General features: G+C 35.9%; 2 protein-coding genes across 3 annotated transcripts in view; one reads left to right on the top strand and one right to left on the bottom strand.

Annotated features, from left to right (window-relative positions):
• LOC140329768 (probable cation-transporting ATPase 13A4) overlaps window positions 1–4,415 on the bottom strand; it is a 45,955-nt gene extending 41,540 nt beyond the window's left edge. Inside the window, exon 1 of the mRNA XM_072410159.1 lies at window positions 4,256–4,415. Coding sequence (XP_072266260.1) covers window positions 4,256–4,300 — 45 coding nt within the window. The 5' untranslated portion in view covers window positions 4,301–4,415. The remainder of the gene's footprint in view (window positions 1–4,255) is intronic.
• A 6,264-nt stretch (window positions 4,416–10,679) lies between these two features.
• On the top strand, window positions 10,680–18,118 carry PLAAT1 (phospholipase A and acyltransferase 1). Of its 2 annotated transcripts, none has more exons than XM_072408225.1 (4): window positions 10,680–11,206; window positions 15,789–15,927; window positions 16,582–16,850; window positions 17,846–18,118. In XM_072408225.1, exons 2-4 carry the CDS (start codon window positions 15,789–15,791, stop codon window positions 17,945–17,947), a joined length of 510 nt encoding a protein of 169 aa, XP_072264326.1. In that variant the 5' UTR covers window positions 10,680–11,206; the 3' UTR covers window positions 17,948–18,118. The 2 variants fall into 2 exon arrangements, with proteins under 2 accessions (XP_072264326.1, XP_072264324.1); XM_072408223.1 differs by lacking the exon at window positions 10,680–11,206 and adding an exon at window positions 13,227–13,335.
• Window positions 18,119–23,167: the final 5,049 nt, after the last annotated feature.

The raw sequence follows: 23,167 nt of genomic DNA, 5'->3' as shown, positions 1-23,167 counted from the left end.
AGACATGTGAAAGAAACCCAATAAAGCTGCAATTTTTTAAATATTTGCATCTTTCCTCCATGTTGCAAAAAATGTCCCTACACATCATTTAAATCATTTATTTCCTCCATTTTTTCAGTGGCACAATGTCTATTAGACATGTGGTGGTCTGTCAATGCCATTGTGGTGAATTTGTTTGCTGCACATACTCTCTAGAGACCACTTCAATGATGTTCAGATTTGGGGTGTTTAGAATCCACAATTCGGAAGCAGAACAGCCAAACAGCATTAGAACTGAAGTGTTGAACATTCTAGCAATAGTTTTTCTCACGGAATTGTAGCTTTTTTACAGTATAGTAAATCTAAATAAATAAATAAATATATATATATATATATATATATATATATATATATATATATATATAGTATATTGAAACACAGTGGACCTGATTTACTAAAGCTCTCAGAGGCTGGATAGGATTCACTTTCATCAGTGAAGCTGGGAGATCCAAAAACCAGGAATGGATTTCCTAAAATCATTTGCTACTAGCTAGCAAATGTTTTGAATCCTGAGCCAGATCCATAACCTCTCTTGCATTGGAAAGCTTTAATAAATCAGGCCGAGTGTGAGTATTCATCCCACAGAATGGCATCCCTAATGAGTTCTAAAAAAACAAACATCAGCAGGATTACATTTAGATTTGTTAGCCTTTGGAGATAGCAGTTAACAGAAAATATATTTTGTGTGGTAAGGATACAAAAAAAATAACTAAGGATACAAGGATTATAATCTCTCAGGAATTACCATTTATTACAAACTATTGTTTGATGTTGGCTGTCTATGAGCATCACATGATGTAAACGTCATGAGAAAATAATTAGGCTAAATCCTGTCTAGAAAGCTGATAGTTGGCTCTTATACTACCCTAGTGGCTTTAACATTTTCTGGGTGACCAACAGTATACCATTCATGTTGTGGTTTAAAAAAGAATTAAATAAATAAAAGCTATAAATAAATTACTTGATGGCCCATTAAGGGCATGAAGAGATAGTCATTACACCAGCACTCAAGTAACTGAAGTGGGGGGTGTGGGGGACAGGACATGCTCCAATTTACATGTTATTTTGGTAACCAGGGATCTTCTCTAGCTACATATTGCTAAATTACATTGCAGGGTCAGGTGAGTGATCAGTTCTTTTCCATGCAAGAACCTTAGCTGTTGGGGAATATGCATGAAATCAATCATTTACTCCTTAACTAACCTACTTGTAAAGAGTGAGGTTTGGTCAATCGCCTCCGACAAGCAGTAACATAACCCTGAGCTGCGTTTTGGCAAGCAAAGCAGTCCTGGCAGTCCAGGATTGTGACAGCAGTAACATTTCAGAGGATGTAGAGTGAAATAAATGCAGTAACATTTCAGAGAAAGGAGAATGAAGAAATAAGTTGTAGGTGCTAACCTGCATATACCATTAAAATAATAATAAGAAAAGTATGAATGGTATAATAATAATAATAATAAGATATATGATTTTATATATATACAATTTTTTTTTTTTTTCTTTTTTTTTTTTTTTTTTTCTGAAAGAAATATACATGTTTCAAAAGAGTAGCAGTTTTAAGCTGTGTAAAGTAAATGATTATAGTAGACAAATATCAAATGAATATGGGTCAGGATCATGTGATTCTGGAGTAAACAGACATGTTTGATTAGAGACACAGATATAAAACTAGTGTAAACATATGGCTAATTTTTAGTAGAAATCACAAGGTAATGTTACCCCATGAGTAAGTAAGTAAAATAAAAACACTATTCTTTCTGTTATTGGATGACATATGATAACATCCAAGGTATAGCTCATCCATTAGCATCAATAATGTTTATAAATATGGATTAAATCATACTTTAAAGCAGAACAGCATAAAAGAGGGTAAAAGAGGCAGTAAATTCCAAGTACATGTTGGGACAGGGAAAGTAACAAATGTGTCATGTCTTATCCTTGGAGCAGCCTACCAACTCGAGACAACCAAGATGCCACAACCTGCTGCAGCTGTATTATGAGACCCTCCAACTCAATCATGGTATGTATTCTTCCTTTGAGGACACAAATTAAGTTCTTCAGATGGTCACCAGATCACAAGTGTCACTTCCCTGTTCTGTCTTGAAGACCACCTTCTGACGGTCCTCTATCTCAATCCAGTCTTAATCCATCAGGTAGTAAAACCTAAATCTTCATCTCTCTTTGCTGTTCAGGGACATTCTTGAAACTTTCCTTAGGCACTAGATGAGAATACACTTTCCAAAGACTTTAAGTACATTTAATACAACTAACAAAATTAGGAACACTTTAGTATGTACCAATTCATATTGACCAGCTTTGTAGTTACTTTACAGAAACACATGAAAAAGAGAGCTAAATATGTTTTTGATTTCTTTCCAGATCCAAATACAATAACTGCATCACATAATCAAAAACCAAGAAGCAGAGTGGTAATCAGGAGACATATTAGAAAGGCTTTACAATCCAAAAAACATTGTAAGTACAGATAATGACACCAACATAAGTCAAGTCTGAGAGGAAGAATAGTTGGATACACATCTCACACATCCCTCAAAAGAGTGAACATCAACAAAGAGCCATGACAATTATCTATAGGCATATAACTTATATGTTGGTTATGTAGGTGCCTATGTAAAGTGCCTATAATAATCTTCCTAGAATATATGTGGTATGTGCACATAGGTAAAAAATTGTCACACATGTATGTATAGCCTCACACTGTGAGAAAAGATCCTCTCCTCCTTATACAATCCCTGTCTACTGCAAAGGCACAAAGTTTGATAAATCTAACTACCAGTACTTGTCTGGTTAAAAAAATGTGCAACCATGATCAGGAAGTTGTCCGACTGTTTTAGTCAATACTACACTCTGGGAGGAAGGGAAAATTAAAACACAAGTATTGGAAGGAATGGCAATGCCTGAAGCGTAACTCGGATGCATTAAAAACAACAGAACATACTTTGGTGAATTACCTGAGCTCTGAATACAAGGTAACAGACCTAAAACAAGGAAATGTTCCTAATAGATTGTTTTATGATGGTCAGACGAAATCATATATAACAGAACAGATAAAAAGTAAGCACTGTAATAAAACAATAAGCAGAGAACCCTTAATAGGAAGGAAGTGAATTTCAAGTGAATATCACATCTATTTGCAATGTGGTACAGAGTTGTATACACTTTTATCAAAGCAAAAATGTTCTTTAGTTAGACAGAATTTAAAATTCTTTATTAATTCCCAAAATGTGAAATGTATAACATTCTACACATTAGTTAGCATCATTCAAAAATAAACCACAGACTGTCATTTAAAAAAAAAAATCTCACATCTAATTGTGGAAAATAAATAATGGACCACTCGGCTGTATAAACAATCTGATCTTTGTATTTATAACCTTGGTTTTGTGTGAAACACTTTAGAGAGGGTCGAGTCTTTTTTACTGTTGGGTTAATTTCATTCTTGCCTTCCTTATTTAAAAACCACAGTTCATGGTACATGTGCTCCAGTACCACATTGTGAAGCTCCATATAACATTAAAATTAGGTTTTTGGGTAGTCCATTTCACCACAGTTTTGATCAAAAAATTATTCCATATACTAAAACACCATGGGACAGCAGACACCTCTTAAATGATCCTAAAACATATACATACTATACATGTTAAAAAAGCAACAACATTTACTTCATTTGTTTAGGATTTGGGCATAAAGTTGAATGATAATTCTTACAGCATATCTGGGTGGTTACACATGACGGAATGCGAATATTTGTATATTATATACTAATTTATTATAAATTGGAAAGCATCAAAAGAATCAGAAGCAAAAAAAAATATTTTGCAGTTGGAAAAATGCATGCAGATCAGACCAAATCAGAATAGTCAATGGAAGTTATAGGACAGAGGTATGTCAGGTGCCTACCACAATAATCAGATTGGCTGTGGAATTTGTAATGCTTCAGGCTCAAAAAACTTGTTAATTCTTTTTAACACTTGGGAAACATGATATTTAGCTACAATCAGAAACACTGGAGTTTTTCATACAAACTGTTATATATTACATTCTTATAATTATTTTAATCTATTGTGGAGTTGTAATTATTAATTTTCAACCTATTTTGTTTTAGTCATAATTCAGTTATGTTATTTAAATGCAGGAGGTGCTATGAAATAACTTTATGCTTCTATATAAAAAAAATAAAGGAAACATAGCATACCATTTCATTTTCCTGGCCTTCATTAAGAATCCCCTGGGTTGTCATTGCTGGATGCTGTTCTTCAGTTAGTCATACAAAATGGACTTGTCCCAATGAGCCACTAGAGATCATAGCTAGTGTACACCCTCTCTGATCACCTCCTTCAGCAAACTCCACCTATACATAGAAGCTCTGGTTTTTCAGGGTTGACAGAGTGAAACATTCTTAGGGCTAAATGCTTACAGCACTCTATTGTATAAACTGTAGTGAAAATTGTGAAATTTAAATATACTAGCACAATTATTAATCTAAATTGCTATATTTTCTGCAAGTCACAATTTTATTGCTAAATACAAATATTTGTTTCTTTTAGTCCATGTCAGGAAGCATGCTAAATTAAATTTTTAGATACAGTGGGGTTAATTCACTAAGGGAGTAGGTCATTTTTACTTTGCATTGTGAGTTTTTACAAAGCGCCACCTTGTTTAATAATTGTTCTACTCCTTTAGCAAATTATTAATAGTTTGGGAAAAAGTAGGAAAATTATAGTTAAGGTTTTTTTCCGTCTGTGCAAGGTTATTCAGAATAAAACCTATTTCCATTAGCTTTTGAAAATCTGATGTGCTAACCCTCTAGGCCAAGGTTCCATAGAACCCTAGAATTCCACCTAAGTTTGCTAGGGGAACCTGGAGGTGATGCTAATTGACCATTGTTAGTACCCTCATAGTTCCAGGACTAGAGCTACTTGCTAGCTTTTTAGTTGAACATAAAGGTATAAAAAGCAGAATTCTTACCACTATAAAAGGAGCATTTTTCAAAATGATTCTCGACTGGTTGTTACTTTTGGTTGGACCTAACTTCATCACATTCTATTCCATTGCAGATATAACTAATAGAATATAAACAAATACAGAGACTTTACTGTCATCTATATCTGAAAAAAGCAATTTACTGGTCAATTAGGGGAGTAAAACTATTTTGTAGCTTAGAATGGAAAATTATCAGTGCTTTATCTAGGCTCTGATATGTCTAACTGATGGGATATTCATGTATTACTTGATAGATTTCACAGATGGAATGAGAAGAAATAGCACCAATGGGGAAAACCATTTAATTCCACCAGCATACAAAGAGTTTAAACATTTGCCTGGATTTCAATTGTTGTCTTCACACATTCAGCATTTTAAGCGAAACTATAGTTTGAAAATAAAAAATGCACGTAAACAGGCTGTTTTGCAATAAAACAAACATACATGTCTGTTTTAAATCCTTTCTGAGACTGAGCTGCACATGTTCATGGCTGCAGCAAATTAATGAATTCTTGCATGTGTGCACAGGAGTTACATCATTCCAGTCTAGCCAATCAGAATAAACAAAGATCCTGAACCCAGTAAAAGGCTAGATAAAAATGCTGGTGCCCACAGTGTCTGCTTTTAAACACAATAGTGTATCTAACTTTAGCCCACTGTACCCAATAAATGAAAAATGTATCTGCAGTTAGGTTTTAAACGTCTTATTCCAAAAAAAAAAACTTTAGATACAGGAACTAAAGATCAGCCTATCGTTTGGGATGGCCAGGAGAGGCCTGGATCAGGGGTTTGCCAATATCTCTCCCCTGACAATCATTTCTGCTGTCAACTTGGAGAGTGGAGGAAATGGGGAAGTGCAGACAGTAGCCTACAGCTGCTGTCTGTGCCCTTGGCAGTTATTAGTGACCCACCATAGAAGACAGCATAGGGTCCCATTAGAAGTCTTTCTGGGGGTCACCATCATTTCTAGTATTGCCCCTCGCTCCAACTTTTTGCTACTGTATCAAAAATTAAATAAAATGTTTTGGCTGGAGTTAGGATATATGCTGAAATGACACTGAATTGACAGCAGGTAAAATAGTAATAATAGAAATGTGTCTTTGGTCACAATATTCTATATTCAGGAGTTCTGTGATTCTTCACAGATTGGCCAGATCCTAAATAAAGTACTTGTTTCAAATTTGATGGAACAAAAATGTGCAAGGTACAGATTCTACTATTGCAGTCATCACAAAATGTTTGTATGGCATACTAGCATCACTCATAACAATAGTAAGAAAAGCATTGTTTGTTTGTTTGACAGATATATCTACATTTATGTTACAATTCATTACAATCTATATATTACAATTGCTACATGTGTGAACCTGCTACCATAAATGCACACAGTATGCTGAATCGGTCAAAAGTCTCAGAAATTCCCACAGTCTCAAAGGGGAGGAGCCTGAATTTAATAAAGCAGAATACCCCATATATATTAATGTCACTGATGATAAGAAAAATAATATGATACCTTCTATAAGATATAGTGTTGTGCACTAATAGCTCAACTAGTTTTTACAATATTTCCTATTTTCCTGTATTGCCAAATGCAGTCTTAACAAGACAATCTAGTACTCTTAAACTGTCCAGACTGTCACAGTTGAGGAAAGCTGTTTTTTCGTGAAATGTAATAAATTTGCCTAGGGAGACATCTGGGTGAACAACCCATTTTGTAAAGGGAAATGGACTTGCAAGACACCTACAGATTGTCATGAAAGATATTTGTTCCTGATTCACAATTTTAACATAACACTGTCCTTGACGTAAATGAGTGATCCCTTGGGTCACTAGAGAAAAATGAGTAAAGGAAACATGTGTCCAAACCATGTAGAGTTTTAACATCCCTTTATAGTTTCAACCTTAACCTGCAGCGGCATTTTTGCAAACTGCTGCAAAGAATGGCGATAACATTGTGACGCATAAGAAAAGTTGTGTTCTTGACAACCTGGAAACATAGAAACACGTACAGGGGGTGGGCAAAAAATGGGGGTGGGGTGCTGCTGAATTTAACTGGGCTTTATCTATTTAGCTATAGAAAACCCAGTAAAAAAATCCATGATCAGTAAGGGATGACTGTGATGCATGGCCAAAAGCTTCAGTACCTTCCCAGTTACTTTCCTGGATCAGACATGTGTAGATCAGACTTTCTAAATTTGATCAACATAACTTGGTTAGTCAGATGATTCTCGTCCGATTATCGCCTCAGGGCTAGTATCAGACGAGAATCTGACGTGTGTACAGTGGCCGTCAAAAGATGAACGATCGCAATGCAAGTGAAGGGGAGGGAGCGCAGGGGTTCTGCTCATTCATGCTCCCCTCCCCTCTCTATAGTGCAGAATGGCGCTGTATGTACAGTGCTTGTTCATGCATCTTTCAGTCTTTTGTTGTTGGAAAGGATCGTGAAAGATCTTTTCCAATGGCAAAAATCTACTGTGTATACATAGCCAAAGGATTGATTGAAACCAAAGAAAAACAGTTAACAAGACAGACAGTTAACAAGGCAGTCAGCAGTTGAAATCCTATTTCAAGTGCTGGTTTAGTGTAAGAAGAGAAAGGAAACAAGTTTTGTTAAAAACAAAAAAAAACAATTAGTATTTCAATATTTTTATAATTATCTTTTTAGAACATACAGTGAAAACAGACATATTTTAAAACGAATTATAAAAGAAATATTATAAACAAAAACATATATGATCTCTTCACTTCCAAGTATGGACCTCAAATCTTTTATATAACCATTTAACACTAAGCGTTTTGTCAACTATAATTACCCCAAATCTCTTACACTCAAACCTTGCAAAACTAGGTGCAAATTTAAACTTTCTTCATTAAAAATCTTTCTATATCCATATAGTGCCAAATAATATCTACCAACTGTGTTAATTTATTTTAAATCCATAGTGCACAGGCCAAAAAAATAAAAAGTATTAAAAGTACAGGATCAATAATGTAACACAAACTAATAACATTCCCAAATTCACTTGATTTGAACTTGATTTTATTTATGTTTTTCATGTCACGTTATCTGTTTATTCTGCCAGATCCTAGGTTTTACCAAAAATGTTCTGTGTACATTCTATCCAAATGACAGTGGTGAAAACAGAATATTGAAAATCTGCATTTCTTTTTTACTTTGGGAGACTAATACTGTGTGGTTTTGCACCTAATTAGATAAAGTATTCTCTTTTATGCACTTGATTGATGCCACTGTGTGCCTAATGTTAAAAGGTATTGTGAATATGCACTTTAAAATACTTTTCAGATTGTTTATTTTTTTTTTATTTTTTACTCCTCTACTTCTAATGAAATATTCACAGAATGAAAAAGCCAAAATAAACAGCACCTGCATCACGCTATTGTCCAAAATAGTGTACTCAGCAACTGCTCCTGCTGAGAGGATGCAGGGGTATGTGTATTTATTGGCATAAATCTCTAGCTTTTCTAACACACTTTTTTATTCACTAAACAAAAGCAAACTGTATTTTCTGTTAGGACCAATAATTTCAACAAACAGCCATGGAAATTTAACACAACTAATGGTAAATAACACACGAATGGGTGAGCAAAAAGACTAAAGTGCAATTGATAAATGCTATATCTGTTCTAGCAATACTCACCTTGAGTACAAAGATGTTCCTTCCTATATTAATATGCAGCACTGAGATACTTAAAAGGCAGTTTTGGGGAAAAAATATTGTAATTTGTAATGTTGTACAGTGCACATAGCAAACTTCATGTTATCCATTGAAGATTTCCATCTACTGTTAATTTCAAAGATACCTTTGAATCCTGTTCCTAATACTATTTTTCACATTAATCTTTCAGCCATGTTTGTAAATACCTCTATAAGCTTTCCTGCATAATATGAGGCGGGCCTGCTTGGTCCTGCTCCATATAATGAAAACAGGTATTGTCCATATATTGTAAATATTGCCTGCTTGTGTCTTCATGTTATGGTTGTCCACATAGTATAAAGTTTGCCTGTTTGATGTCAATGTAATATAACAACTTAATATTTTTGGAAAGTAAGGAATGCTGGTTTGTAGTCAAAATTGCCATTTTTGCCTAGTGATTTTTAAAACAGAACTATTTGTCCCCCAAACACTACTAATAGCTAAAAAAAATACATAAAATATTTAAGTTGCACTAAATCACAAGTATAATCAAATAATTCATAATCTTTCTTTAACTCTGCATTTTAGACCTGTTGGAATTAAAATAAAAATACATTTGATGGGTTAATAAAATTGGGGTTCCACATACCTAATACATGTTATCTCACCATTTTTGAATTGGTATATCCTGTACATTGGGCCTGATTTAATAAAGCTCTCCAAGGCTGGAGAGGATACTCTTTCATCGATGAAGCTGGATGATCCAGCAAACCTGTAATGCATTTCTTCAACGTTGATTGCTATTTGTTAGCAAATGTTTTGAATCCTTGACCTAATCCATTCCAGGATTACTAGATCACCCAGCTTCACTGATGAAAGCCTCCAGCCTTGGAGAGTTTTAATAAATCAGGCCCATTGAATCTCACATTAGGAACCTGTGGCTAAATAAACAACTTTTTCATAGCTGGCATAAAAAAGATTTTGTAACTCATTTGTAACACCTCATTGGTAACACCAAAGAACACCATAACACCAAAGAAACAAAATCCTGGCCAACCACAATCAGCTTACAGTTGCTTCATTGAGTCATTTCACATTTAAAGGTTCTCTGACATTCCAAGTACATTTGTACAATTTAAGAAATACCTAATTACAGATGTAGAATTATTGTAAGGTGAATGGTGATTCACCTAAGTGTTTTTGATACTGTATTAGATATCATTCAGTTTATACTGTGTATGGCTGAAAACATTATTACAATAGAGAAAACTATACAGATTACAGACATAATTTGAAAAGAACCAATTGACTAGGACTTTATGATTGACAATCAAGTGACACCAATAGAATGGTTTCCTTGTAGAAGGAATTATTGTGGCTGGTACAATAAGCATATTTTTAATTTTCTGATTTGATCTAAAGTGAATCCTAAGTAAAATCTACTTCTGACTCTGACCAAAATATGTTTCTCTTCTTAATAGATTATGAAATTGTGTCATGTGCACAAAGATCAATTACTTCAGAACAAAAGTTCAATCGGTTTCTCTCAAGAAAAAAGTGATCCAAAAGACAGAATAATGTATGAAGTGTTTATGGATTGGTCATTAAAGAGGGAAATTGGCAGCATATCAGCTCATGATTACCAGGTTTTAGCCTGTTGCTCTTTAAATACAAATTGTATATTTAACTACAGTCTGTTATTATGTGTTGTATTATAAGTACTGCTAGAATTTACTATTTATTTACCAACTTGTACCTTATTTTTTATAGACGTTGCTTTTTACTATGTGGTTGTGCTTGCATTCTATCACTTTTCTAGGGTTTTATAAAACTTTCAGGGATTTTACCTAGAGCATATCAGGGGTTAAATCAAAAATTCCTCAGGGAGGAGGGAGTTTTCTCTCTTCATTAGAATGCTTGAAAAAGACCCCATTCTGGTGGAAAGGCATTGTTGCTGTCCTGGGTAGCATACATTTGGCTGGCAGAAGAATATCTTACTATGGAGATGTACATCCCTCCAGCTAAGTATTATATATATTCTATGGTAATGCATAGCACCGCTATATTATCCCATCATCTCATACATTTGCTGCAGAGCTTTACTTTGTTTCTAATAGTTACGAAATAACCTGTATGTGCTATACCCTGGTATAGTATATAAATATTTTTTCTGGCTGACAGTGATTTAAGGGGATTGTAAATAAAGATGAAAATTTTTTAACCTATGGAGGTGCTGATCATCACTGTTTTTTTTTTTAGCTGCGTATAATGTGCTTCTCATCACATGACTGGGTACCATGCTGCATCCAGAATCAGCTCTTTTGCTGGATGTATAACTAGCAGAGCTGTGTGATTGGTAGCTGACGGTGGTCTACTTTGAATAACAATCAGCATCGCAACGCATGACAGATCCATGTTGAAGCCATAAGGTAGCAGTGAGCACCTGTCCCCGGGAGAACCAGGCTCCTGAGTGTGCACCGCAGGGATGAGATGCCCGGCCCAGACCGGTGAGTAACAGCTCCATGTGCATGTCTGGGGCCTGTGCTATACACAGTAGGTTCAGGACAAACAACATCAGACACAGTAAATCACAGCACCTGTTGATCCATATATCTCAGCACACATGTCTGGCTACAGAGACGAAGCTGCAAATATTTAGGATTTAGAAATAAACATATATTCCCAGTAACCTCCAGCTCAAAACAATCTTCTTCTTTATATCGTAGCCTAACAATTAAAAAATGGTAATATAATATATAAGGTAAACTACTATCATCCAAACAAATTAGTCCTTGCTTTTAGGATCCTCACAAAATGTTACAAATCATTATTTATTTATATGATACACACTGAACTCATCTGTTCCATTAGAGTAGCTGATTTTTGTGTTGTATGCTATGTAAGGGGATTGGAATATTTGGACTATACAATCAAAGGGCTATTTTACTAAATGACATTATGATTTATGTAAATGACGGTTTAATAGCACGCACAGGTAAATATGTAAAAGTTTTGGGAGATGGTAGAGGGATAGTAGATCAGACCCAAATATCATTTCCTTGCCTCCATTTGACTGGGATGACAGGTTACAGATAGGTACATATATATATATATATATATATATATATCTATATGTCATCACAGCTCTGCAGCTATCTCTCTTCACTTCTTGTACATAATCTAATATACTCACACTGTTTCCATGGGGATGTTCTGCTTCAATTGTTCAGGCCTGGGTTAATGCATAGAGAATGTTCACTTTGACAGGTACATGAATCTGTTATTCTTTGTTTGTATGTTCTTTGAAACGCCACATTTGTACTCCAAGATTCTAGAATCTCCCATCCAGTGACCTCGTTTACTCTTTTTGCCGTGTGCATTCTCCAGCGGCTTCTATATACATTTAAAAGGACAAAGAAAAAAAGCATCAGTGCGGATTTATGTTCAAAATAAAATGTTTTAGCTTTTATGTTAAACAATTGGCTTTAAACTGAATGGTTCAGGTTAAAGTGGGAATCAGTCTGTAAAGAAAAGTATAGAAATATATACAAAATACATTTTGATTTACAGGCAGAGAGACAAACTTTTAAATTTCTATAAACAAAATTATTTTTTGTTTAAATGCCATCAGTCATTATACTTTTCAGTTTTTCAGTTCTGTTCACAGACGTCCAGCTAGCAGGAAGATTAGAGCTTTTACACAAGGCTATAGCCTTGCAATGTTCAATAACTGGGTGGATTGATGTGTGTTTTCAGTTCTTCTAAATATAGGCACGTAGAATAGCCCAGACTGCAATAAAACCAACCTGCATTTCTTTTTAATTTTTGTTATCTCATAAAATCATGTACTATATATTTATACATAATTGCACTCCTTCTTTGAAGATTGCCCTTCCTTAGCACTAGGACGATCTTCTTGTCAGTCCATCACTGGTGCTTCCATCTTCTCCATGTCTTCTGGGATCAGCAGTCTTCCACCACTTTAATTGGCAGGCTGTGAATGATGTTAATAATATTGTACATGTATTCTGACACCTAGCACTTACTGCCAGCATCTATAAGTGTACACAGTTCATGTATCATCGTATACCTGTGTACTTTTTAGGTCTCTTTCCACTTTTAGTAAAATGACAAATCAGCAATTCTCCCGATGCAATCATGCTTGCTTTTGATGCAGAACTAAAAAGTATATGCGAAGGAAAAAGCAATTGTTTAGGTTTTGATAAATTAAAAATAAATTGGAACCTCTGATGGATTTTCACTGCTTTTTGTAGATCTGGTAAAACCCTGTCACTGTTTGTTCCAATGGCAGTGGTTTCACCAATTAGACCACATACAGAAATCAAAATCTAGTTTTCTCTGTGCTATTAAAGCATATAGCATTTTATTGTTGTCTGTATTCGTGTGGGAGAATTCCTGGGACATCAGGGACTCACACTGTGTCCCATCATTGGGTACTGGAACACTCAGTATAGATACCTGGCGCTAATAAAGGTTGGACCAGCGGGTAGCTGCGGGGGGCGGTGCCAACATCCATATCTTAGTTCCTGCTGAGTGGAGACTGGAAGAGCAGGAGGCTTCTGCTGTTGTCCTGGTAACCTGCATAAAACTGAGTCCCTAGATAGGAGAGGAAATGGTGAGTAGATGGGGGCATGGAGAGAAGTGGAGAGGTGAGATCATGTGTGTCCTGGGATGGGCTAGCCAATAATATTATTAAACAGTATTTATATAGAGTCAACATATTATGCAGCGTTGTACATTTAGTTGGCATATGTGTTCTTACTGGATGTTTTTAGCAGGAGGAGGCTTGTGTTGTATTGGTGTGTATGATCCAGATACATGGATTTCTCCTAGGTTATTCAGCAACTTTTCAGATGTTGAGGAGGCACACAGGACTCTTATTTCCCATATAATGGCCTTTCTGGGCAGAAACTGCCATGACATGTGTGCCTGTCTGTAAACTCGTAGGCTGTATGAGTGGCTAAGTGATATTCTGTGGGCACAAGGATTGTAATCCATGTACAGTGTATACTAATGGCAGGAACAGATTTAGTTTACCCATGATCATTTAAAGAAAGAAAAAACAGAAACAACCTATACAGCTGATGATGAAGCTGTAGCTGATGCTACAACCCACTACTACTCCTATTTGATATTCTCTTCTCCGCTCTCCAATGATGGGGAAGTACTTGGACAGGCAGACTATATTAGGCTTTAGACAGAGATGCTATATCTTCTTTAAGGAACAGCAGCCAAAAAAAGTTTTTCACAGTTTGAATATCAAATTATTCTTCCTGAAGTTCTGATTAAATTTAACACAAATACCCTTGATTAAATATCATAAAGTATAGCGATAATGACAACTAATCAATTCCTTTATTGGGTCTGATATTAGTTTGTAGTTTTATGACATTGGGTGAGCTGCAAGTTGTTTGCCTTCACTTTATTTAATTTAATTGTTGAATAAATGCGTACACACACACATATACACACACACTACATTCCTTTATAGTGAAGAATAAAGAAGTCAGCTAACATTAGAAATAATTTATGAATATGACAGATGTGTGTAGTTTACACAAGAACAAGTAAAACTGGGTTATATTCACATTTTTTATAGCTGAAGTCTAAGCAGCTCAAATGTTGCATTTCCCTGTTTCTCCTTTCCCGCCTCATCAACATGCGAATTTTATTTTCATATAAAACCTTTCCATTTTCATTACATATATGAAATGAAACATTTTAACCTCACAAAAAAAGACTTACATTTTAAAATGAACTCCCACCTACACACAGATTATGGTATATATTGGCCATGTTTTTTATTAAGTGGTAATACATATTTATATTTTTATCTAAAGCGTAACATATACTGTAAATAAATTAGCATAGCTATAAATATATTAATTCTAAATGAATGTTGTTGACACTGAGCCTGAAGCTAGACAGTTGGTTTAAGCAGCCAACGTCAGTGAGAGCAGAACTAGTGCCCATATACAGGTAAGTTAGGAAACCTAATATATATCACAGTGTAGACAACGCTTTAGGACTTTACACACAGTTCATAACTCATGCCACATCCCTATAAGTTAGGAAACTGACCCGCTGTAATATGCACAACCCCAGTTTCAGCAACAGGGGAAAGATTAAGAAATTAGTACATTTAAATCATGAGGTCCAGAATTCTTTGCCTGTGTGGGCTTTGCAAACATTATACCCCTCTGGTCATTATTTTGCTCCCATTATAAAGGCTTATCATTATGGCTTTGCAATGCAGGAAGATTATAGCTGATGGGCAAGGTAGGCAGGGTGCCCTTCCACTTTTGCTATCTGTGTATATGCTATATTTAAGTTTACCTTCTCTGTTTGTCTAGCCGACAGTGAGAAAGAAACTGACTGGAAAAGTTCAGAGGAAGAAATAAGGGAAAATCCTTCTATGAAAACTGGTCCTTTACTGGTCTTATATTTTGCAAATCACACATTATAAACATTTGACACAAATATTGTTTTAAAGAGTTTTGCCAAAACCAGTATAAATTACACGGGTAAGGATTATGCGGGAGTACATACAGCCTCCACACAGCTCTAATTTATTTGTTTTAGATCTGTATTAGAGAGAGCTGGCCAGCAATAATACAGTCTTTATGTGGGATGTACAAGAAAAGCTGAGCCACTTTTGTTGTGTTTCCCTAGGGACAGTGACTCCTGCTTAGATAAAAAAGCCTCTCTTGTACCTTGTAAACTTTATAAAAAGACTGTCAAAACAAAAGTTTTAATGCATGACTGAAATACCAGATTGCTTCTTAAGAGACATGATTTACTGATCAAACCCAGTCACAAAAAATAATATGTCCTATTTTATATTTATTTTCCGTACAAGATGTGTACTTGCCATAAACACTGAAAGACCAATGATCAATCTGTATTATAATCACATTCACAATTTTGATTTTTTTGGAGCTGTCTAAAATTTATGTTACCTATGGTATAATATTTGAACAGCAGCCTCAAAATTATGTGATTTTGATTGCTTCTTGTAAAATCGATATGGGATCTTAAATTGTAAAACAGGTTTTTTTCCTATTACAGATGGCTTCAAATGACATAAACAATGAGGAGGTCCCCAGTAATCTTCAACCCGGGGACCTGATTGAAATATTTCGACCAGCATATCAGCACTGGGCCCTATACCTTGGTGATGGTTATGTCATCAATGTGGCACCATTGGGTAAGATGCAGAAGAAACTTTAACGGTCTGATTGCCTTAGCAAACATGCCTTAGCAAAAATTGTCTCATTTGATTATAATATATGTGATTATATGATCAACGTAAAAATTCCATTTTTACCTGCATTAGTTTTAAAGTTTATGTTCAGGTTCAGTTCATCCTAAACAAATATAAGGATGGACCCAATTGGGACCCAATTTGGCTGGATTACCTAGCAATCCTCATCCACATCCATTAGAGCAACTTGTGTTTTCTTCAAACTGAAAGCCTATATTTTTTTGCATATTTTATACTCTTTGGTTCTATTATTTTGCTTTAGGAAAACCTTACCCAACAATCCAGAAAAAAATAGAAAATAGAATCTAGAAAAATCTAGATTTTTTCTCTTACAACTCTCCCTTCATCCCTTCCCTCCCCCTCCTCCTTACTCTTTCAACATAAATTTCTTAATCACACCTAGTTGGAAAGCACATAAAGCCATAAAAAACAACACAAATCAGGACCATTTTCACAAACACTGACCAGATTTTAAATAACAATCCTATCAATCCTCCATGACAATGTTCCACTGTATTAACGTTAAAATGTAGTATATCATTCTTTTACTAGGTACTTTACTGCTTATTATTGACATGTTGACCCTTTTATTTGCAGAAGAGACAACTGCTGCTTCATTTTCAAGTGCAAAGTCTGTTTTCAGTAGAAAAGCCCTAGTGAAGATGCAGCTTCTAAAGGATGTGGTAGGAAGTGATACCTACAAAGTGAACAATAAGTATGATGACAAATACACTCCACTTCCAGCTGAAGAAATTATTCAGCGAGCGGAAATTCTTATTGGCCAAGAAATTTGTTACGACCTTTTGGGGAATAATTGTGAGCATTTTGTGACACTGCTTCGATATGGAGAAGGAGTGTCTGACCAGGTAATGTAACCATTATTTTGTCTCAGACATACAGCATTATGTTGCAAAAAATATGTAGACAAGTTAAAGTAGACTTAAAATGAAAAAACAAAAAATCACTAGTAGGTAGAACTGTTTGACAAAAGAGACATGCTATGTCTGCATGCTCTGCTCCATGGCAGACTGCTGTGAACACAGTGATCAGACTAGGGACATAGACAAAATAAACACCTGATTTTTTTCCTGGTCTTTCCAAATTTAAATAAAAAAATTATCTTTGAAAGGCAAACATTAAGTTGTTGAATTTGAAAATAGAATAAAGCCCAGCTACACCTTACATCTGTTTCCTGCCCTCGCCCTCTTTAAAAGCCCACCATACACACAGTCACACACTCATATTTGTTTATTTTTGGTTCTGTCAGTTGAGGTCACAGGTTGTCTTAGTCATCTTTATGTTAGCGCAGTGTTTATCAATTAGCGTTCCTTCAGAGGTTGCTAGGGGTTCCTTGGGCAATTTGTGCCTCGCAGGTCAATTTAAGTGAGACCAAAAATCTGTTTGGCTATCTGTAAGGATGACAATCTTCCCACTGGCCAGCAATGTAGGAGGCATTCTTCCCATTAACCACCACATTAATATACTGTGGACTGTGGATATAGTAATTATGACAGGGGTTTCCTAGGGACCTGAAAGGTATTCCAAGAGTTCCCTCATGTTAAAAAGGTCAGGAAACCTGCTCATGCAGTTCGAAGGTCCAAAATGCTGCAGAGAGAAGTGATATGCCATTGTGTGTTACCAGTACCTTGTGAATGGTGTGTGTTACACTACTATACCTCAAGTATCACGTATTGACTAAGGTTGTCATTTAGTTTTATCTTTTGAAGTAAAATGCCACCTGAAGCCTTGAATTAGAAGTCAATCATTAGGGCTTTTTTTCACCCTAAAAATAACCTTTAATTAAGTTTTAACATACATTTATTTTCTTATGTATTGTTTGCATCTGTAAACTGTCTTTCAGGCAAACAGAGCTATAAGTGCCATTGGATTTGTAACAGCAGCAGCTGGAGCTTTCTCACTTCTTGGAATGTTTCACAACAAATCAAGGCAAGGACAATACTGATGAAGAACAAAATGACCCATCCTACAGTACAGCAATAGCTGACATTTACTGACTGGGGCAAAGAACAAACTTTTTTTTTACCATTGTACAGATTCATAACACAGTATTGCTGATGCTGAAAAAAGCTTGAGAAAATTCAACTGTTGTCAACTTAAAGCACAATTCGTATCACTTGGATGACTTATGTTTGATTTTTTTCACATACTCCACACACATACTTCATCTTAAAAATTAGTCTGACATCGTAAGTGAGGAAAGACAGATCATTATTTATTATTAGTTATTTTATAATTAGTATTTATCATTTTCTGTATCTGCTTTAGAAGTAGCTATTTACCCAGTTTGGAGTGTTTACATTTAGCTTTTCAATTGGAGAAAAGTAGGAATAGTGAATGTTGTGTGTAAATGACCAATAATAGGATTATAGGACTGGGACAAAAGGGCAAATGGAATGGGATGTTTATGGGCACAATAGAAAACCTGAAGCGGCACATAGACATTGTAAGGTCCACAGGGCATTTTGCAAATTTAGTGATAGTGATATAGTAGTAGTTAGACAGGGTTTTCCTTATAATCAAATTCATTTTCAGACCAGTACAGAACTTCATTATTATAATTTTGATTCCAGCTGGCTAAACCTGTTCTTAACTCCAGATAACCTCTTATCATCCCCATTGCCCACTAGCCAGTATTTTATCTTTTTTATAGACCTCTTTAAATCTTTTCCAGTAGGTGGTATTCAATGATGCAAAGAGTAAGAAAATTGAACTTTTCACCAATAGTGTAATGGTGCTTTCTGAGCCTGATTTAATAAAGCTCTCCAAGGCTGGAGAGGATGCACTTTCATCAGTGAAGCTGGGTGATCCAGAAAACATGGAATTGATCTGGTCCAGGATTTAAAACATTTGTAGCAAATAGCAAATGACTTTCAAGAAATTCATTCCATGTTTGCTGAATCACCCAGCTTCACTGATTAAAGTGTATCTTCTCCAGCCTAGGAGAGCTTTAATAAAGGCCCTATGGGTGAAGGGGGCTGTATTGACCAGGCTGTGGGTCCACGATACTTCAAACTGTGTATTGTCTGGGAACAATATGTGGAAAGCCATTTCACCTGGAAGCCTGAGGGTATCTAGAGCCTCAAATAAGTTACAGAAGAAAACAGTCATGAGGTTTGCAGCAATACCTATATTTTTTCAGTTGCTGAGGACCAATAAAAAAATAACTGATCAATGTGTTTTAACATCAGCATACTTTAGAAAGCTTCACAGAGAATTTTAAAATTGCCATAGTTATCTGTCGCAGTCATGTTAGCAGTCACATTGAGTGCTAAAAATAGATTCGGTAACCATTAAATCACACTAACTCATATGCATAATTTATGGCTCATCTATTTGAATTGTGGAAATTTTAGTTGGGACTTGTTAAAGACTGGTAATTGTATTGCTTTATTTTCAGGTGTAATTGCATAACATTTTATACACATGCAATATAAAGCTTGGTTAGAAGGATCACTTTTTCAAAATCCAGTTTGTCATGAAGTGTAAAGCCTCATTCTCCTAAACTTTTCGCATGTCATGTATAGCAATCTCTGTATACATTTATATTTGGTTCTACTGCAATTATACTCATGTACAATATGCAGTACTAAATGTACTAAATCAAGTGTGCTGAATCCGAATCTGAACGTAGTTTTATGTTGCAACAACATATACAATTACACATAATTTACCTGAGTCCTTGTTCAACACACATGTACACTTCAGAAGTGTTTCAGGCACTTGCTTTTGCGTTTGTGGCTCTCCGCTGTCTCCTGTTGCAGAAACCAGCAGTAGTCACCCATTATGTTGGGGGTTGCACCGGCCTTGATATCTTGTTTCCATAACAGAAATGTCCCGGTGGAACCTCTCCACTTGTTTATCACTCACATCATTAAAATTTTGTGGGAAGAAGTCCAGATGGGAATGTAAGAAATTTATTTTAAGTGACATTGGGCAGCCAAGTTGATGGTATGCTGTTAGCATGTTGTTCACGAGTTCAGCTTGGTTTTCAGCTCGTTGGTTGCCCAGAAAGTTTTGTGCAACTAGCACAAATGAATCCGAAGCAGCAAGTTCAAGTGAGTTGAGTTTGTCTCTGAATGTGGTATCACACATCAAATTGAGGATTTGGGGACCAACAAAAATGCCTGCTTTCAGTTTAGCATCTGTTATAATTTTTCCAAACTTGTCCTTCAGATACTGAAAACCCATACCATCACGATCCATTGCAACAACAAAGTTTTTCATTATTCCAAGTTTAATATGAAGTGGCGGAAGGTAAACTTTCTACGGATCAATGAGTGATTTATGCTTCACGTTGTGCTGGCCAACATTGTGTTCAGGTCTGGGTGGCCATTCTTTCACTTTGTAATGGTTGCTGTCAATACAACTGTTCCATAGGCACAGAACGCACATATATTTTGTATATCCCAATTGCAGGCCAAGAAGAAGTGCCACCACCTTCAGGTCACCACAAATGTTCCTTGAAATTGATTAACTATTCAGAACACCACTTGTGTTCTGAATAGTTAATCAATTTCAAAGTGGCCTCCATGGATTCGTATGTCTCTTTCATTCCCTCAGCATGAGCAAGAGGAACAGAAGGTTTTTTGTTACCTTTATGCTGCAATAAAACTTTCATACTTGCCTTGCTCAAGTCTATGAACAATCTCCACTGCTCTGGTATGTATACGCAACCCAACTCCATCATCAGACCACTCACGTTGGTACCGAAGCAAATGTCTTTTTCCAGCTTGTAATAACCTGCAAACTTTGTGTGACAGTCACAAAATGAAGTTGTTTTTTTGTAGCAAATTCCACTCCTTTATTCTGGAGGCTAACAGTCCAGACTTCTCTTTTGACAAAAACAGGTCCCTTACTGGATCATCTAAATCTGAGGCTTACTCTCTTCAAATTGGGGTTAATAACATTCATTAACATCAACATCGAGATGTAGGAGGGACTGGCACTGGATTCTCTGCATCATGTGGCACTGGCTTTCAGAGCAGATTCACAATCAGGATAGACGCTTTTTGACTTCTTCTTCTTCGAAAACCAAGCAATTTTACTCATACAGAAGTAGCAGTCCGAGTGATGGTCTTTTGGCTCATGCCAAACCATAGGCATAGCAAAAGGCATTTTGTTCCTTTTCCCATTTATCCATTGTGTAAGACCAACATAACACACCTGACAGCAGCTATGAGGTGCCCAGTTTTTATCCTGATCTCCAATTTAACATCCTTAATAATACTTGTAAGCAAATCTCACCCTCTTTGTTAGGTTCTTGCATTGATCACACGGGTGTATATTTGCCACAAATGTAGCAAAAAGTGCCCAGTTTAATAACACAGCTGTGCCTACTCATCTTTAGCTCAAGGCAGACTCACTATGGCCTAGCTGTACTATCCAATAAGATGGTTTCGCACTAGAGCCAAGCCCTTGGTCCATCTCACCTTATATACCTATTTCTGACGTCAGCTCACTGATTTGCCCAGACAAGCCTAGCCGCTGCTGGAACATGCATGCCACCAGGGGACGTAATTCAGCTGAGGAGGCCGCAGGTATAGTGGTAGCTGCAACTGTTATAATGTTCCCATGTAAAAATACATTACCCAACTACCGACCATTCGAACAGCTATATAACTTAAAATCTGTATATGATAGGCAAATTCTGAGTTTAGATTTGAAATTAACACACTTGATATCATGTAAATCACATGTTATTCCCAGTGGCAAAGTCATTGTTGTGCGGTGTAATAATCCTGATAATTTCTGATTATTAAGCTTACCTGTCAGTATAAACTCTGCGGGGTCCACGCATAGGCTGCTGTTCAATTTACACGAGTTATGCCGCTACTACAATTCTTGGCATCACTTGCGTCTATAAAATGCGGGGCTACGCATAGGCAGAGAGGCCGCTGGTCTAGAGACGCGAGTGATGCAGGGAATTGTAGTAGCGGCATTGTACTCGCAGCTATAGAACAGCAGCTTAATATGAATTGCAGCTGGCCCACCTTTAATACGGATTGAAGTAGTGGAGGGCCAGCTGCAGTTCAAATTTGGAATTCTTTTGGGGGCCAAAAAAAAGGATGTGTCGGGCCAGATTTGGCCCGTGGGCCAGAGTTTGATACCCCTGCTTTATACCAAAATCAACTTCAGGTAAAAAAAAAATACATATATACTCATGAGATTGAGGACATACAGTGAAAGAATAAAGTTTTACCAGTGCAATCCTTGGCCTGAAGAAATGTACAGGTAGTCCCTGGGATACATACGAGATAGGGACTGTAGGTTTGCTCTTTAGTTGAATTTGTATGCAAGTTGGAACTGGTACATTATTTTAATGAATGCATTAAGGACAGATGTTTGTCTCAACACATTATTAGGCAGCATGGTGTCAGTTACTATATAAAATCCTCACTGTGAGTTAATCACAAACAAAACAAACAAAAAAAATTTATACAGCCTAGATAAATATTCACTTCTGGAGCAGGCTATCTTTTTATAAACAAAAAGAAACAACTGCAGAGTTTGTCTTGGTTATTAGAGTTACAAGATGTTACAGATCAGCTTAGCTCCTAAGATCACCCACAACCTCAGCTGTGTTTAGCAAAAGATTTTTTTCTGCAAGTCATGCAGTTCTCTCCCCTACCCCCACCAAGCCTCTGTCCTGCACACAAGTGAGTAGGGAAGCCCCGTTCCTATTCAGGAGTCGTCCGTATGTCAGATGTCCTTAACTCGGGCACTAGCTGTATTGTAGTATATCCTGGTTTTGTTATTTTAACTTTTAATGGCCTAATGTTTTTTAATTTTTAGTTCTGTTTAAAGTTATTATAAACAATATAAAATACACAAAATACCATTACAAAACACTAAGCTAAATAATTGTGTAGAGTAGATATCCAATATGTACACTTTTAAATATTTTAGGATGCTTAAAACATTTTTAAAATTACCAATTTTTTACAAAATAAAAAAAAAAAAATCTAACGTACATTAGTGTCATGTCCAATGAAGAAGGTGTAAATTAAAAAAGATGCGTAACACGCTTGGTTTATGTTTTGACACAACCATAATATTATACTGCCTCTCATTTCTGTACTTAAAAAAAGACACATTTTACTACTGTTGAGATTTCTCCTTACTTCCTATGTTGGGGACAACCTATTTACCAGCTGTAAAACAA

Source organism: Pyxicephalus adspersus, chromosome 4, assembly GCF_032062135.1.
Source record: "Pyxicephalus adspersus chromosome 4, UCB_Pads_2.0, whole genome shotgun sequence".
Classification (NCBI taxonomy): Eukaryota; Metazoa; Chordata; class Amphibia; order Anura; family Pyxicephalidae; genus Pyxicephalus; species Pyxicephalus adspersus.
This window is presented reverse-complemented; position numbering and strand designations above follow the sequence as displayed.